Source organism: Sphaeroforma arctica (assembly GCF_001186125.1).
Source record: "Sphaeroforma arctica JP610 unplaced genomic scaffold supercont1.58, whole genome shotgun sequence".
Lineage (NCBI taxonomy): Eukaryota > Ichthyosporea > Ichthyophonida > Sphaeroforma > Sphaeroforma arctica.
Window position 1 is genome coordinate 78084 of NW_014040500.1, and position 14812 is coordinate 92895.

General features: G+C 40.7%; 4 protein-coding genes and 1 non-coding gene across 5 annotated transcripts in view; 3 read left to right on the plus strand and 2 right to left on the minus strand.

Moving 5' to 3' along the window:
* Positions 1 to 3138: 3138 nt before the first annotated feature.
* Positions 3139 to 3429, minus strand: SARC_01473 (hypothetical protein; the record flags this gene model as incomplete). Its single annotated transcript, XM_014304805.1, has 1 exon — positions 3139 to 3429. One exon carries the CDS (start codon positions 3427 to 3429, stop codon positions 3139 to 3141), a length of 291 nt encoding a protein of 96 aa, XP_014160280.1.
* Positions 3430 to 7515: 4086 nt separating this feature from the next.
* Positions 7516 to 7587, plus strand: SARC_30034. The gene has a single exon. It is a non-coding gene; the product is annotated as a tRNA-Arg (tRNA).
* A 2517-nt stretch (positions 7588 to 10104) lies between these two features.
* On the plus strand, positions 10105 to 10457 carry SARC_01474 (hypothetical protein; the record flags this gene model as incomplete). Its single annotated transcript, XM_014304806.1, has 2 exons — positions 10105 to 10277; positions 10340 to 10457. 2 exons carry the CDS (start codon positions 10105 to 10107, stop codon positions 10455 to 10457), a joined length of 291 nt encoding a protein of 96 aa, XP_014160281.1.
* Positions 10458 to 10742: 285 nt separating this feature from the next.
* Positions 10743 to 11105, plus strand: SARC_01475 (hypothetical protein; the record flags this gene model as incomplete). Its single annotated transcript, XM_014304807.1, has 1 exon — positions 10743 to 11105. The coding sequence occupies one exon, from the start codon at positions 10743 to 10745 to the stop codon at positions 11103 to 11105; it is 363 nt and encodes a 120-aa protein (XP_014160282.1).
* Positions 11106 to 12971: 1866 nt separating this feature from the next.
* SARC_01476 (hypothetical protein) overlaps positions 12972 to 14812 on the minus strand; it is a 3873-nt gene continuing 2032 nt past the window's right edge. The window contains exons 4-5 of the mRNA XM_014304808.1: positions 13678 to 13885; positions 12972 to 13192 (exon numbers count right to left, since the gene is read on the minus strand). Coding sequence (XP_014160283.1) covers positions 13071 to 13192; positions 13678 to 13885 — 330 coding nt within the window. The 3' untranslated portion in view covers positions 12972 to 13070. The remainder of the gene's footprint in view (positions 13193 to 13677; positions 13886 to 14812) is intronic.

A 14812-nucleotide genomic window follows, 5' to 3' on the forward strand; every position in this document is an offset into this window, starting at 1 on the left:
CCTCCCCTTATTTATTCGTAAAAAATGGATCGAAGGCTCTTTAATTTAAATTTAAGCAAATTTTGCACGATAAAGTCACTAAATGTACTTAAAAAAATAGTATTGTCGCTAAATGTACATTTATACACATTGTAAAAATAGCGGGTTCCTAATAGTAGTTGCACAGTTAACGTATATTACTAACGTATTAACGTATCAACGTTTATACTTATAATAATACTGGAATACGTGAGAAATTCAAGATTCTGAACATGTGACAGTACTCAGTAGAGTATGTGACTCTATTGTGGACAATTAGGTGGTTTTCCAAATAGAGATTGGGTTTTCCACTGAAATTAGAATTGTACATAATATAGGAATAATACAAATCTGACACCTGAAAATGACACTTTGGGAATCTCTAATTAACGGGAGTACCTTGAGAGAGGGTCTCAGGCATGAAATGGTTGTTGGTACAAACCTATCGTATAATTCGATAATATTCTCAGAGCAAGATAATCCACTGAGAAAAGGACAGGATCAGAGTTGTTTGAATTTAGGACAACACGGTTTTGATTCCTCCTAGCCAGCCAACTAGATGTGCCCGTCTATGCCTTAGATGGGATGGGGAGCTAGGTACCAAGTGATGGGGTCTAGGTACAGATGTATACTGCACCAACTTGGTGTTTGGAATTTCTTTTTTCTTTTCTTAAGTTGGACTTGGAGGTATTTTATTGGTTAGTTTGATTAGGTAATTGTTTCGAGGCGTGAAATGTAAATTATGCGTTCAATGAAATGATATCTAGTCTTAATAACTAAAACATAAATAAATATAGTCCGAAGTAGTGAGTGATTAGAGCGGAGCATATAGACAATAGTCTCAGTCTAAAATCCCCTAATCTTTTGCTCATTACCAAGGGCTGAAGCTAAACCTATTTAACATTTTGCATTTTAACGTATTAACGTACTGTCCTATTAGCGTAAACGTCTTGGCATCGTATAGTCAGCCTAGAGGAGACCGACTTTTACAATATTTGATCAATATTTGAGTACAATTTCATCGAGAAAAAGGGTGAATATACATTTAGTGACTTTTCCACATTTTTAATGTACATTTAGCGACTTTGTTCTAGATTTTATGTGTTGGTTGATACTCGAATGGCGGGGGTAAGAGAGGTGATGAATATGCCGACGTTTTAGAGAGCCGTCCGGGCGCAATTTTTTAGCACGCCAATCGGAATTAAATAGTAGTATGGCCATTATCGTACATCACTAATAGGTATAGCGATAATATTATTTATTTCAAGAAAATTAACTAAGTTACAATGTATGTATGTTACTATGCATGAAAATATGGTATGGCTCTCATAGCCGTTCTAGTGGTTCGGGAACGATCGAGGACCTGTAAATACATTCTGGGCTATCTCATCAGCAATAGATGTTCGCAACCATAGTGTATGGTCTTTAACAGATGGAAGTTCCTTATATAACTTATGGTGGGTTGCCCGTGTACCCTATTGGTGACACATGTGCTAATATATCAGCGAGTACGGCAGTGTGTTCGGTATCTGGGTATTTCAATTTAAGGAGCTACAGTTTACGCTTATGGTGGGGGAGCACCGTCGGGGGTGCGAAACTAACTAGTGTTTTTATGAGTGGATGTGGTATGGTGCGTATACGTACACGTATTTTTGTATGAATATGTTCAAGAGGAATCCTTGTTACTGCTACTGTAGTAGTGGGTTGCTGGGTGTTTATACAAGGTCTGTTTAGTGGCACAGGGGAGCCTTGGTGCATGTTGTTTTGCCAAACATGCTCAAGTGCTGCGTGTGCTGTGGGGTTGGTGCAGTTTGGCACAATACACTTGTGCATGTGTCCACACTGGGTGTGAGTGTGTAGAAATACGGCCTCCGGTTAGTCTAATATATCAAGATCAAATGAGATAACACATTGGTTTTTATTTGTATTTAAAATAATTTAATACAAGTTTTTTACCAAAATTTCCAAAGTGTTCTAAATTCACTTTGATGGCTCCAATATCCTGAGTATTTGGTATGACTTATTTACTTGGACCTATTTGAGCCGATAGTAGATGTAGGATATTATAAACTAAATTTTATAATCTCTGAACTACTACTTACAGGTTTTGGTCTTTCCGCCAATCTCCAAAACCCAATAAGTCTTTTTCTTAATTTAACTTTTCTTTAGATGGAACTTTATTTATATTAGCTAATGTATTAACCTGACTTGCGTTCTTATGTCTATCTACAAATTAGACATGTGGTCATGAACACTTAGTACTTCTAGTGAAAATTATTTAATAAAGAACAGCTAGAGGTACGTCCTGTGTTATCGAGGATATTAAGGTTCTTACCAAGAGGCAGTCCCGATCATTCTTACACAAGCTACCACTGCTAAATCCTAACTCACTTAAATTGTATCTTAGTTTATATAACATAGTTTAAAACACATCGAAGTTTATAAGTGTATTTGCGCGTAGAGTTGTAGTCGAGGCAAATTCGTGTAGTGGGTGTGCTATGCGCTTGTGAGCGTTTTGTTGTTATGCATGCGCAATAGAGGGTTCTTAGTAGATATCGTTGGCATGTTGCATTTGGTTTACGGTTTGCATCCGCAGCGAGAAATGTAGCGAGGAGCTGGGCTGGCATGATTGCGTACTGTGTGTATTCGTCATATGATGTGATTGGTGCCATGAGTGTTCTATCAGTTCTGGTGACACTTTCAGGCGTGTGTGTGCATAACCAGCCACTCTTCGTGATAAGGTATGCTATCTTGTTGTCAGGACCAAACAAGCAACCCAGCAGTCAGCAAATTGATAACAAAAATATCAGGTGTCAAAACATATATATAACACCTATGAAAGGAATTCAGAGACTCCCGCCCTAAGCGGTAGAGTCAAACAAGAACCCTCAGTAGAGGGAGGGAAAATAAAGCTCACTTCTTCCGCAACTCAATTGTCTAACACATATATCTTACTGCAGCTTCATCTGCACTAAGGGCTGGTGTATGTCTCCACATATATCCAAAGCGATACATAGCGGATGACATCACGTCTGTGCTGTGCTGAATGTCTCACGCTTATTGCGGATGAGTACAAGACATCGTTATCTTGGTCGGTATTAGCTATGGGCCTGTTGTTTTTTATTCGTGTGGTGGCAACTTACCTTTGATTGCTTTTGTTTCTAGTGCTCCTGGTAGGCTCTGCGCGAGGGTAGCGAGTATGGTTGATGTGCCTCCTACCGTGCGGGGGGTCATCATTCCATTCCCGTGCCGAGAGAGGGTGGAGACTGTGCCCTTTAACTGTTCAATAGATGTGTTCTGTTGGTGTATGAGCTGCATAAAATTCTGAACGTCAGCCTGAGTCATAGTAATAGGGTTGGCTGCAGTGTTGGCGGTAGGGATGCTTGGGCCTGGTGTTGCTGTAGTGGACATACCTGATATTGTAGTGGAAGTATCGTTTGCTAGTGTTGTTGTGGTGGGTGATGCTGTTGTGGTGTTATTGAGAGTTGATGTTGTGGAAGTCGATGCTGTAAAAGGTTGATGCCTGCTCTGGAGGCCTGTTGCGTGCTCTGGTTGCCTGGGCCTAGCTTTGTATGTTGGGTTACTGTATGGGTTGTGGGTGTGATTGTGCCAATAGTGCTGGATATAGTTTGTTCGTCAATGGCAGATTGCAGCAAGGCCTCTTCGCCAAGCTCTTTGTTTGTCAGTAATGGCCCTACTTGAAAGACTACAGGTCTCAGGCCAGATTTTACAGCAAGAAACCATCTTTGATTTATGGAAGTCATCAGAGGTAGCTCACTCCCGAGAGCTAATCAAGTTGTTTAAATTACTCTCAAGAGCTGAGTTATTACTTAACCGACTTCCGAGAGCAGATTAAGTTTCTCAACCGATTCCCGAGAGTGGATTAAGCCTGTCAACCGCAACATTTTAATAATAGCTGTGGTTCTATGTGAGTCACAACCTATGCGGCAAGGCATCATGTGATCAGCGTGAGATTTAGTTGCAGAGAAGTTGAAATAGAAAAGCATCGAAGTGTTAAAGTGTTCCGCATAAGGTTTCTCATACTGACCATATGCGATTTTACCCTGGCCAGCCCAAGCGGCTGAACACTAGCACAAATACCTTAGGTATAAAACCAAAGATGAGGTCAGAAATAAATATATACATTTGCACTTTATTTAAAGTCTACTACATTGTACTCTAAGATTGCGCTAGCAGAAAAATATATGACTCTAAATGAGTTAAAGAACTCATCAAAATTGCCGCTGTCATGGACATTAAAATGCTAGGGATAATATTTATTTTTTCCATAGGAGATAAGTTACAATGTATGTACATATTGTATGGCTCTCATAGCCGTTGTAGTTGTTCGGGGAAGATCGATGGGAAGAAGTGGTCATTAAATTCCCGTTTGAAGCTTGGGCCTAGTGAGTCTACGATGGAGGTTATGCGCTGGGTCAATTCAGGTCGGTCCTGATCAGCTGTACCCCAGAAGATGAAAATGCTAGTCTTTGGCAACAGCTGCACCCCAGAAGTTGATAGGACTCGAATAACTCTCTGCGGTGAACCAGATGGGATAAATACAAGGGACTGTAAACTTCTGAGAGACACAATGAATTATGCTGCGGCGCGAGATACGACACATCGCCCACCGGTAGGTGTTAAGCAACCACAATCAATATCTCAAGACAACGCTTTGGACCGAACTTGCAAGGGATCTTGGAATGTAGCTCTATACATGGAGCACAAAATTTACATATGCCCTATATTAAAATACGAGGCTAGTTTTGTGCTGATCGAGTTTTTGTGTGGTGCACGCACATTCTGTGAGCCGACTCCAACGGCTTGAACAAACTGAGTAGATATAATGTTTGTCCGCTGGGGTGAGCGCGTATTTGGCTAACTTTGGCTTTTGATTTGTACTTATGCTGTGCGTGGGAGAGAATAGATATAAGCACGTGCAACTCAGACGTGGTCCAGTTGAGATAACCGCCAGTATACTAAGTATGTATTTGATGTTCAGCGACCAAGGATTTGCACTTCTCTGTCTGAGATGCTCCCATCTTTGAGAGCGGATAGCCCCCCGATTCGTAGCGAATGGCCTGAATGTTCTTATAATCGTGCTGGGTTAAGTCCTGCTTATTAAATGTTTGAATCTGTGTGGACTGTGCTACTTATTGCTGAGATAATAGGTGACTTTTCAGTTCCCCATATTTATTTTCAGTTCCCCATATTTATTTTCAGTTCCCCATATTTATTTTCAGTTCCCCATATTTATTTTCAGTTCCCCATGTTTATTTTTCAGTTCCCCATATTTTTTTTTTAACTTCCCCTATTTTTTTTTCACGACGGACCTTAGACCCATATTTCCGTCTCCGACACGTAAATCTCGGTGACCCGCAGGTCACCAGTGTAAAACTGACTACCGAATTTCAAAACCCCACAGATCCCACCAAAAGTCACATGTTAGACCTGTAATGTAAATTTATTATCATTATAAAAATTCCAGTTGGGACCCACAGCCACTAATGTTGGGCCAGGCCGAACCCCCAATTAAGTCGTTCGTTACCAAGGACTCCTTGCCTCACAGACCTTTCTGCCCAGGTCAATACTCTACAGGCCAATCTCAACCAAATGTCAGGACCGGCTTTACCAAACCTTCCAAGAAGCCTCTAACTGATCTAAACTCTGTGCCAAAGTGAACAACCTCGAATCCGAACTCCGGGACCTTAAATCCCAAACCGGGGCACCTCTAAATAAAGCCACACCCAACACCATCCGATTCTGCTCCACAAGCCCGCCTGCCCCGCCAGCAAAGAGATCGCGGCCGAAGGCGCCCAATAGCAGCAGTGAGCCTCCCAGCTAAAGTGATGGGCCGTCCGATGCTGGACGAAACTCTCCACGAAATGGATGACATAACTCCGATATGGTTCTTCTTTCGGGCAATTTTCCCTAACGGCAAGACCCCATCCCAATCAGTATTTGAAAATTACTGACACTCCCAACCTCAATCGCCATCACTTTCTTTGGTATCTCCTGTCCAAACTGATTTCTCAACCGAATCGCCACGGGAGTTCCACCAGTTTCATCCGCCTTTGTGTTCCTAGTGAAGCTGTTGCCCAGGTGAAACGACATGCAACACTTCCGTAGAAATTGCAACTTGATAAAACTATCGACCCACGCTCCCAACATTATCCCGACTTTACGAAAGCAGCTTGAATCCACTATCTTCGTACTAAGCGGGAGACGCGCTGAACACATGAACGAGCGCCAAAAAATCTTGCCCTCAGCATGGATGCTTTACTGAACCCCCTTGTCAACTCCACTTGTAACTTTTCTCTTTTGAAATAAATAATATTATCCCTATCAGGGTGTTCGGACGTGGTGAGTGACAACCACTTTAATAAGTGCGATATGGACAAATTTGTAGATGAGTTTCAGGTAGTCTTTTTGCGTGCACGCCTGTCGGTCGGAATTGCTGTTTTTAAGACGATGGTAACAGAATCACAATGTATGTGGGTGGAATTGTAACCCCTGAACCTAGGCGCCAATATACGAGCAGGAATTTTAAATTGTCTCGATACTCGGGTAAATGCATGGTTCAACACTGCACAGTTCACCGCTGCAAAAATTAAAGGAGAACACGCTAGGAGGTGTCACAGTCTATGCACACAACCAGTCCAGATTATTGATATAACGTATCAAACCACATACCTAACCAGCCAGTATATACGATCCAAATATCTTCGCCTTCTGGTAGGTACCCCCATAGGATGTTCGTGGCTGGGATCAGACTCTCGTGTACCGCGAGATCTTTTATCACTCGCTGAGCAACGATGTTAATAATTTTGTTGGTAATCCAGAACATAAAGATATATACCCTTGCAACAAAGCATCCAAAAATTTGAGTCCAAAGAAGCATCTAATTATTTCGAGATCAAATTTACTCAATTTATATACATATCCTCTTGCATTTACTATTCATATATTGTAAAGACAGCCCATCTTTGAAAAATATCGTTTGCCCATTACTCTTCACAGACTGCCTGGTCGTTCACTGGGAATGCTCGCATTCGCGCACTTATATTTTGTACTATCCCGTGTCAAATTTGCGCATCAGCTGTCACAACCAACTGTCGCCCGCGATTTACGCCACTTGAAATTGTTCCGCTGCCCTATAGACTTCAAACAATGAGTTGGTACTGCACGCAACGAAGACAGGGATTCCTGGTGAGTTCCTTCATGTACAGACAAATCTACCGTTCACGCTTTCCCAAACACACAAACATATCTCATATAGCACATGTAAATATTAACCATCCTAAACAAGTATTTCTACCTCCACACAACCATCTCCATCATCAACATCATCCCGCAAACGGGCACGACAAACTCTGACTACAAGACGCACGCATCCAAAATAGAAACTCAAGCCAAGTTTTGAACGCTTAACATATAGTACATCCATACTTTTGTTCACAACATTTTTTTTTGGACATAATGTATTTAATGTTATTATCCCGCTTGGCCCAGTGGTAAGGCGTTCGCCTTCTAAGCGAAAGTCCGCGAGTTCGATCCTCGCAGTGGGAAATTTTAGCTGCACCCCTGCAACCAAGGCCAATCACGCTGTTAAAGGTTTTCTATAAATTTCGCTAATCACGCTGTTAAAGTGCTGCTTTTAAATTAAATTTGGTCCAAACCAAGTCATCGCACCTGTTGGTTCCGCCTATGGTACTTCCGATCTAGGCCAACCAGCACATCCGTAGTCTGGTGCGACATCGGTTCACTCCCAATCTCGCTCCTCAACCGAATTCTAACGGACAACCTGACAGGTCTACTCGGCATTTCGTACTCTGCATTAACCCATTCCACGGCACTACACGGTGCAGACCCGATCCGTACCACAAAAGTGGATACGCTACTTAGTGTCAGCAAGCGAATACGTGGCACACTCGATGGTGTCAGTTTGTTGTCAGCACCGGCCTGAATTGACTCAGCGCATATCCTCCATCGTCAACTCACTTGGCCCAAGCTTCAAACAAGAATTCACTGACCACTTCTTCCTATCAATCTTCCCCAAACCACAACAACGGCTATGAGGGCCATACCATATGTACATATATTGTAACTTAACTCCTTTGAAATAAATAATATTGTTCCTATACACCATTCTGTCCTGCTCATCGACATCAATTTCTGCGCTATGGCCAACATACATAAATATGTGCATCTGATCTGCCTTCTACAGTCTTTTAACCCATTTTCTCTCATTCACTCCACAATTCTCAAACTCCTTATTGTCACTAATTGAAAAGTTTTCTGCCTTACATGACGATTAAACATCACACATGTTCGTCGCATCTTCCGACAGTTTTCCGTCGCGCACTACTACTGTTTTATCTGCACACTTGTTCACACGCGTACAATACTGTGTTAAAACTCATGTCATGTCCAACTATTTTAGTTGTACGTTCCAAAACTACAAACTTACAACTCATATTTTGATTTTAATTCCTGACAATTGTCCACTCCAATTATTAATACAGGTCTGGCATTTACTCCATTTCAAAATAGTGTCTTATTTCTACCATATATATCTTTATAGTTTATACTCGACACATGAAGCTTCAAGTTTCTTCCTTTTCAGCTTTCAGAATTCTTCTATTCTGTTCTTCCCAGCTGTAACTTTTTTTCTTTCACATTCTTTCTCGTGTCTTAACAAGCAACCATCTCAAACTGACCTCGTACAAGAAAAAAACCTTAAAAATCAAACTTGAATAACATTTTCTCTCAACATTCCTAACAAGATATATCAAATTATTTACCAGTTTCTTTATTAACTCAGATCACCCTAAACGATTCTTAATCTACAATCGTGGATTGCTATACCTTTTATAGTCATATTATGTTCTACTTCTTCTTCAGAATATTAAATCGTAATCTAAAGCATTATCTCAAACAAAGTATCCTCTACATTAAACTAAAAAAACTAAAAAAACCGGTGCTCTTTTGACCTTTCTATCCACTCAGATATTCTTTTATGTATGGTACTCTACGAAAACAACCTTTGATCTTTAATTGTGGATTGTTCTACAGGCAACGTAAACTCTACTGCTTCTTCGTAACTTTCAATTATAAAAATCAAAATTCAAACTGGTCTCATACACTTAAAAAACATCCTTGAAATTAAACTAAAAAAACAGTTTGTGTGTCTCTTGACCTTTCGATTCACTCAGATATCCCTCCATGTATGATACTCTCAAAAACAACTCTTTATTTGTAGTAGAGAATTGTTATTCCATATATAGCCATCTTGTATTTCCATTCTTCTATTGCGCTCTCATTCGGTTCCGGTCAAACCATCTATGCATTGTTAATGTATAATTTCGAGCCTTCTCATCTCTGTCTATCCATACTGTACAATTCTTATCACAACTGCCTCGTTAAGGCATCATACGCAGCAGTTGGTTGTCAATACGCTACAATTTTCTCTACAACTTTCTAATATCCCTCTTCAAATACAGATCATCTGTATAATCTAGGTTTATCCCCACTTACGCAGTATATATTGTGTCCATCTATGCTTCACACCCCTTCTAATAAACCACAAATCATTACTACTTTCAGTTTTTGTTTTGAAATTACTATCAAAAAACGCAACGCTATAATGATCTAAATTATCTTCAATATAAATACTAACTTATTCTCGTTCATTAATCACTCTTCTTTCGAGTGTAAAACCTGTACCAACATCCTCTCCACCACTGCTACGATGGCCATCATTTCCCCTTTCAAAGAGAAAAATAAAGCCACTTTCAATACGAAATAGCTTCAAGATTCCATCAGACAGAACAAAAAAAGTCTTCATCGTCGTCCGTGTTGAAGATGTCAAACAATAGACTCTTTGTTGCCGCCCCATTGCTCTTACTTAATTTGTACTGGTACTAAAAGTGGTGATTGTTCATCGCGATACATCATTTATCAGCGTCCAGACCATTGCTTATGTGAAGAATCACTTGTCTGCATACGAGTTGAAATTTCAGCGCGATACCAGTACCGAGTACAGTAATTGCTCCGCCCCGGATTTACGTTTGTTTTCTCATACCCATGACACCCATTCCCTGTGTTGCTTGCCGTCTACAAGTCGACCTTGCCATAAATACCACTGATACCGGCAATATTGTCCAATCGTCTACCGATGATGAAATGACAATGATGTTTGAGGATCTCGTCGTCCAGCTCGAATGGTTTGATGGGGGCCCTATCTTTCTCAACGACCAGTATGTGCTTGTCTACTCTTAAACATCGTTTAAAAGTTCAAGTCCTCTCAAACTAAATGAAGCCGCGGAATTGGCGTGGAACGATTTGGCAAAGTGTTTTACAACGAGGTCTTGGAAGCCAAACGACTGACGATGAAAAAGGTCTATGTCAAAGTCAAGGAGATGCACATTTTCCTATGAACCGTGGGTCTGATGTCCTTTATGACAGGAAGGGGCGCCGGCGGAGTCATTCGGGTAGGCAGGCGTACCGTACGGCTATGATGAACCTGACCCGTTCAAGTTGATGCGCACGTTGCCGAAGACGGCGCAGATATATGCCGATGCGGAAGTGAAGAAGGTTACGGTCGTGCTTGACCCGAAATTAGTTAGAGTGCAAACAGCGCCTAGAAAACGCCACCGCATCCTCAGCCTTGTGGTCCTTCAGGCCCCGAATATCGTTCGAACATTCCCAGGGAAGACTCCAATATGGATTCCTCGGCGGCGCCTAGACGCCGCAGGCGTGTGGATGAAGATGAAAAGTTTGATACTATTATGGCTAACCATGAGGGCCGCAGTAACGATCATAGCAAAAGGCGAAGTAGGAGCCGTGGCAAGGGTAAAGAACTCGTGACGTACAGCATCGATACAACGGGGCCACCATATAACCGCCCAAGTGATATGTCGGCGCCGAGACAGCGAGATCGAACGGCCGAGAAGGTGCTGCCAAGTCGTCCGATTAACTTGGATGATGATGATGACGATGACGATTATCATCACGACTTAAATAGTCCAATTGGGTCTCCCGTAACTCCGGACTTCTTAGCAAAAATGGATATTAAAGAGGAGTGAGGTCATAAGGGGGGCGATACGATAAAACTTGTGCTGCAGACGACCAGATACTCACGGCCAGGACTGTTGACTGCATCATGACAGGTCCGTGGCGCAGCCTGTGGTCAATGATGCATACAAGGAGGCCAAGAGGATGGCGAACTATATCGTCTACTTGCTGCAGAAGAATGCGCCGTTCCCTGTAGTATAGGGGGAAATTGATCGGATGACGGACTCGTAATGGACGATGTATGGGCTTCTATATTGAACGCGTATACGTAATGTATATTAAAAAAACGAAATAGGATTTAGCCTTTCAGGTTTTTATAAGGGGCTTGGAAATAAATATATAAAGGTTGAAATTAAAAAAAAAATGAAGTGTACCTGCAAAACAGAAATTTTATAGAAGTTTACGAGTTTTTGAAAATTGTAGCTCACTTTTTCAATGAGCGAGATGGCTATAGTTTTATCGTGGAGGCCGTTGAAGCCCAGCGCTGTCTAAATTGGTTGACTTAACTGATATCTATAGACAGATACGAAGATCCAGATGGAAAAAAAAAACAGGAATTCTATGACCCAAATCAGGATCTCCCAAATGATCTCACAGACTATCACATAGCCACATACGTTTAAGGGTTTATCTCACGGGCACCCACGTACGTTTGCATCCGAAATACAGCCGCACCATTTCTGTGATACCTGGTGCATTCACAATAAATCATTTCCCGAACATTTACATATATATCTTTTTACACACCTATCTGTCCAAATAGATTTATACTACACTTCTTATTCTTCAGCTTATTCTTCAGTCTCTATTCCCGATTATTTCTTATATTTCACTTCATTTCGCACATTTTTTCGGGGGCTACATTCCTGTATGCATCATTTTAGTCCTGAAATAAACATAATTGTTTTGGGGATTTATTTCTTTAAATATACCATTTTTGTTCAAAATTGGATTTTCCATTAAAATTAAAATTCACTTCTTTCTCGTCGCATTTTGTTATTCTACATAGTGTACATTATTTCTGATCTTCTATTATTTTTTTCTATCAAAATAATAATCTCACTCAGTCCGCAGAATCCAAGCTTTTAGTTCCCAAAGCGGTGATATTAATCATTTGTAACACAAAACATGTGTAAATGTTTATATTTATTAATATAGGTTTCTCATCTTTTTAAAAGTATGTATAAAAAGTTGCTAATTAAAGAAAAGCCAGATTTTTTTTTGTAGTAAGAAGTCAGTGGTTCTATCATTCTTCCATTCGTTCACATTTTCGATACAGTACAGCTGCAATGTTCTGTAGTAGATTCTTCGATACTATATGTATGCGTACAAATGAATACTGAATTTCATGTTGTAGTAGGAAGTTAGTAGTTTAACTGAGTTTTAGTCGTATATACGTAGTAGGTTTCTCGATACTATATATGGTTGTTTTATAAACGAATCAATACGGAATTTCTGTTTGTAGTAGATAGATAGTGGTCGAATTGCGCTTTGCTTTGTATATAGTACAGCTCCCGGTGCTACATTGAAGCGCAATTGTATTTAGTTGCTTTGCTACGATAGCAACATTTTCTTTTTCTATTTGCGACCGACATTTAGTCATTAACAGACGGCCTGACAACATACTATGGGTTTCATGAGCATGTTTATTCAATATAAGCACGCGCAATGTATACTTCTATAATATATATGGCTAATATTTCAGAATCAATCTCTGTACTAATCACAAACGTTAAGTATGAAGATCAGCTTCAACACTCAAGTAGAAAACCGCGCATCTTTTTGTTGTTTGATGGCAAACACTGGTAGATTGATTGCTCGATCACATATAACACTTCCTGGGTACGTTATTCTGACCAGTACTTAATGAACTTCAATGAAAACCGCTTTAGTATTTAATATTTCTCGCTGGACTATCTTTGCATGAACCGGACTGTTTGAAATGAACTCACAAGCCGACTCCTCATAGTGGCCAATTAACGAAGACTGAAGGTTTGACGCTCGCCCGAGCCAAACTGTTCTTGTGATCCAGTGAAAAGAGTGGGCGGTCTGTACTGGGTGGGTTGGCCGTTGTTGGGAGGTGCCCCTGTGTTTGCACCTGGTCAATAAGAAGGGTATTGACAACACGGTTAGTGAAAAGAAAAGTGCATACATTTTCAGTGAGATTGTGGTACTTTGAAAAGACATTGCGATAATTGTGGATGGGTTGGGAGGGTGGGGGTGGGGGTGGGGGGTTGTAAAAACGCTGGAGGCCGTTGGTTTTCATGAGCTTCAGTCTTTGCTCCGTCATATCCGCACAACCGTTCTACAATGGAAGCAATAAATCAGGGCCTGTCTGTAATTTGTATGATATTTCGTAAGCAATGAATTCGATGCCGCTGTGACTATCGCTAATGACCGGTAGAAACATAGGGGCGCACGGGTTTGTAGCGAAATATGCATCTGCGTGCCATGGTGAAGCACAGAAGGTTCAGCTGTGATTGAAAGATCATATATAGAATATATACACATGCCTACAGGAAGAAATAGCACATGAAATATAGCATATCCCCACAGTCGTGAATACATCCTGTACGTCCATACCGTAGGGTTGCGCTAGGGTTGAATTTGTAGCGCCCGCTGGTGGATGGCTATACGGCGCGGTTGAGTCGTACTGGTACGAGTTTTGTCCGCTATGTTCCGACCGGTCCAGTCCATTAAATACAGGGCCAGGTGCTTGTCTTTGTGGTGGTGGTTGAGTGGGTTGTGTCTGTGCCTGTGGCGGAGCTGGACCCGTAATCTGTGTTTGATCCTAAAGGTTATAGAAAATACGCATGAGACAGAAAGAAACAAATTTAGGTCAAAAAAAAAAAGAAGCAGTTTCACACCAATTCAAGTAAGCGAAGTCATTATTGGCGAATACAGGATATGAGTCAAGGTTAAATTATGAGGATATCGAGTTGTCTATGATGTTGCCAGCGGTAGCATGCCATGCATCTCACGAAAGCAAAGATATCCTGAGGCTGATATGAGAAAGACATACATGGGCGCCTTTCACTGTTCCGCAGGTATAATTTCACGCTTGTGTTATCTCCGCATCTCTCATTATATGGCAAACATACAACCTCTCACACATGAAATCCCACATAAAACAGCATAGTGCAGCATATTCGCATACACATGCATGTGCTTTCTCCTACGGCGGGAGGATGTGATGACGGCAAACAGCAATTGCTATCTATTGGAGTCGGGTAGAACTGATAAGATGTTGTACACTGCTTCCCAGCATACATGATACAACAGAAAAGTCTGATGGAAACTATAAATAGTCTTCGCCAGACAATGGATGATGTTAGCTGAGGCACAAGTTCACGCTGACAGGATGACGAAGCTATAACGGTAAGCACAGATAATTACTGCGTGACGGATTAAGGGGCGTGTGGGGTTGGGGGCATTGTGATCATGTTTAAGTTTATGACTGGAAGGCAGATCAAGAAGATATTGGAGAGACACAAAAAAGTGAAAGCTAAAACCAGAGATCATCATATAATATACGTATCCCAAATGTCTATATATATATATAAACATACATACAAATACATACATATAACATATATATATACATATAGACATACTTACATACCTATATATATATATATATATATATATATATACATACATATATATATATATATATATATATATATATATATATATATATATAAANANAAAACAACAA